The sequence below is a fragment of the Mustela lutreola genome, chromosome 1, assembly GCF_030435805.1.
Source record: "Mustela lutreola isolate mMusLut2 chromosome 1, mMusLut2.pri, whole genome shotgun sequence".
Taxonomy (NCBI): Eukaryota; Metazoa; Chordata; class Mammalia; order Carnivora; family Mustelidae; genus Mustela; species Mustela lutreola.
In genome coordinates, this window is record NC_081290.1 from 273,932,291 (window position 1) to 273,935,401 (window position 3,111).

Consider the following 3,111-nt stretch of genomic DNA (forward strand, 5'->3'; position numbering starts at 1 on the left):
ATGGAACCAAGAAACAATGTAACTTACTTTGTCCTCTTGGGCCTCACCCAGGATCCAAAGGAACAGAAGGTCCTTTTTGTTATGTTCTTGCTCTTCTATATTTTTTCTGTGGTAGGAAACATGCTCATTGTGGTGACTGTAAGTGTCAGTAAGACCTTGGGCTCACCTATGTATTTATTTCTTGCTAACTTATCATTTATGGATGTCATTTATTCATCTTCTGTTAGCCCTAGATTGATTTCAGACTTGTTGTCTGGAGAAAATAGAATATCCTTCCATGCTTGTATGACTCAGCTATATACAGGGCACCTTTTTGGTGCAACAGAAATCTTTCTTCTGCTGGTGATGTCCTATGACTGCTATGTGGTCATCTGCAAGCCCTTGCATTATTTGGTGATCATGGGGCAGTGGGTATGTGTTGTGCTGCTGGTAGTGTCCTGGGTGGGAGGTTTTCTGCATTCAGTAATTCAGGTTAGTACTGTTTATGTGCTTCCATTTTGTGGTCCCAATATCACTGACCATTTTTCCTGTGACATGTACCCCTTATTGAAACTGGTCTATACTGACACGTATGTCATTGGCCTGTTAGTGGTGGCCAATGGAGGGCTGATATGCACTATTGTGTTTGCATTCTTGCTTATCTCTTATGGTATCATCCTGCATTCTCTAAAGAACCTTAGTCTGGAAGGGAGGTGGAAAGCCCTCCAGACCTGTGGTTCCCACATCACTGTGGTGGTCTTCTTCTTTGTTCCTTGTATTTTCATGTATGCAAGACCTGCTAAGACCTTCCCCATTGACAAATCATTGAGTGTGTTCTACACAGTCATAACCCCCATGCTGAACCCACTGAACTACACTTTGAGAAATTCTGAGATGGCAAATGCTATGAAGAAGCTCTGGAGAAGAAATATCATGTCTTTTAGTCGATAAGTGTATCATCCACCACGAAGAGAATTATTTTACATTGGATCCCATTTTCAGAATATGTAAAAGTCTTCTTAAAATGATTAAGACTCTTTGTTTCAAGTGAATTAAGTTAAAGAATGGATAGGATGATTGTGCTATAATAACATTTCCCTTCTTGCTAGAATGTAAGGGCTATAGTGTCTTGTTGATCACTTTATTTATAAAGGTGTAATACCTTTTTCTCAAAGAGTTACCAATGGGTAATAAATTAGTGAGGAAATTTTTATATGATTACAATAATTTTTAATTAAGTTATGTTTTAAAATTTGTTTTCTGAGATGTGTTTCATTTTTCATTAGATTCTTGTCATTTAAGGTAATCTTTTTATTATACTCTTTATAATATTTAATAAAGTATGGACTATCTTGTATATTAAGTTTCTGCTGCCTTAGATATAAAATAAGTGTTTTTATAAGAAAAACTGAAGTGTAATGGATAATAAGGAGTACAAGAGTAGATCTCACACAATTGGAAAGAATGTTGAATAAATTACCTACTTCTCTCTCAGTGTGGTCTCTACTCCTCTTCCCCAGAGTTAGTCTTGATCTGTTAAAGACTCATGAGGTAAAAACTGCAAATGCATTTCGATTTAAATATATGTATGTAATTTTTTCTCTGTGTATTTAAATGTTTGCCCTTCTTTGAAAGTTTGGTAGAATTCCCCAGGGATTCAATCAGGTCCTGGGTTCTTGTTTTTTGGGAGGTTTTTGATCACCGCTTCAATCTTGTTACTAGATATTGGTCTATTCACGTTGTCAATTTCTTCCTGGTTCAATTTTGGGAGTTTACAGTTTTCCAGGAATGCATCCATTTCATCTAGGTTGCTTAGCTTATTGGCATATAACTGTTGATAATAACTTCTGATGATTGTTTCTACTTCCTTGGTGTTTGTTGTGATCTCTCCCTTTTCATTCATAATTTTATAAACTTGGCCTTTCTCTCTTTTCTTTTGGATTAGTCTCACCAGTGGTTTATCGATCTTATTGATTCTTTCAAAAAACCAGCTTCTAGTTTCATTGTTACGCTCTACTGTATCTCTCGTTTCTACCTCATCGATCTCAGCTCTAATCTTGATTATTTCCCTTCTTATATGTGGAGTTGGTTTGATTTGTTGTTGATTCTCCAGTTCTTTAAGGTGTAGAGATAGCTGCTGTGTTCTGGATTTTTCAATTATTTTGCCCTTATTATGCAACTTCTTTTGTAAACATAAACCTTTAAGTTGGCATAGTTTTGCTTATTTCTAAATTTTTAACTCAAGTATAGTTATCATACAACATTACAGTAGTTTCAGGAATATAGCATAGTAAGTCAACAATCATGTGCATTAGAGATGCTCATCGTGATAAGGGTAGTTTTGATGTGTTACCATACAAAGTTGCTATGTTGTTTGTGTTTGTGTTTCCTATACTGTCCTTTTCATTCTTGTGACATATTTATTTTATCACTGAAACTTTGTACCTTTCATCCCCCTCACCTATTTTTGCCTATCCCTTCATCCCCCTCTGTTTTGGCAATGACCAGTTTGTTCTCTGTATGTATAAGTACATTTCTGGGTTTTGTTTGTTTCACTGTTTTTTTTTTTTTTAATTCCACATATAAGTGAAATCTCTTGCAGCATTTTGAAGATATTCCGTACTAGTCCATAAGATCTCTTAGTTTTTCTTGTACTCCATATTATTCATTTATAAACATTTACTAAAATAAATGTATTCATTTCTTTTCATGTTTTTACTAACCTTTTCCTACAAAAATATATGTTTGTGAACATGTGCGAGTATGCATTTCTATGAGTGGAATTGTTGATGTATGTATTTGAAACAATGATCAGATAGTTAAATGTCAGTATTCATAGTTATTATCAAATTGTCATGCTTGAGATTACTGTAGTATTAGCTAAACTGCTTCTCACAATCTGTGAGAATATTTGTGTCCACATTCTCAACAAGCTTTATCTGATAAATATTCATGGCAGAAAATAATCTGATTAAAATGTAACCTTTTTTGTTTTATTGAGTTTATCTTTAATATGATTTATTTTCGTTTTTCTGTGAATCACCTATAAATGCTTTTACATATTTCATTCAATCATTGATCTTTTCCATAGTGATTTTTATGATTGATTAGATTCTGAGGAAAGGATCCTTT

General features: G+C 34.2%; 1 protein-coding gene across 1 annotated transcript; it reads left to right on the forward strand.

Annotated features, from left to right (window-relative positions):
- Positions 1-930, forward strand: LOC131822242 (olfactory receptor 4A47-like). The gene has a single exon (XM_059158753.1). The coding sequence runs from the start codon at positions 1-3 to the stop codon at positions 928-930; it is 930 nt and encodes a 309-aa protein (XP_059014736.1).
- Positions 931-3,111: the final 2,181 nt, after the last annotated feature.

Excerpts from the sequence above, each read along its gene's own strand:
- LOC131822242 (XM_059158753.1), top strand. The coding sequence starts at position 1 with ATGGAACCAAGAAACAATGTAACTTACTTTGTCCTCTTGGGCCTCACC.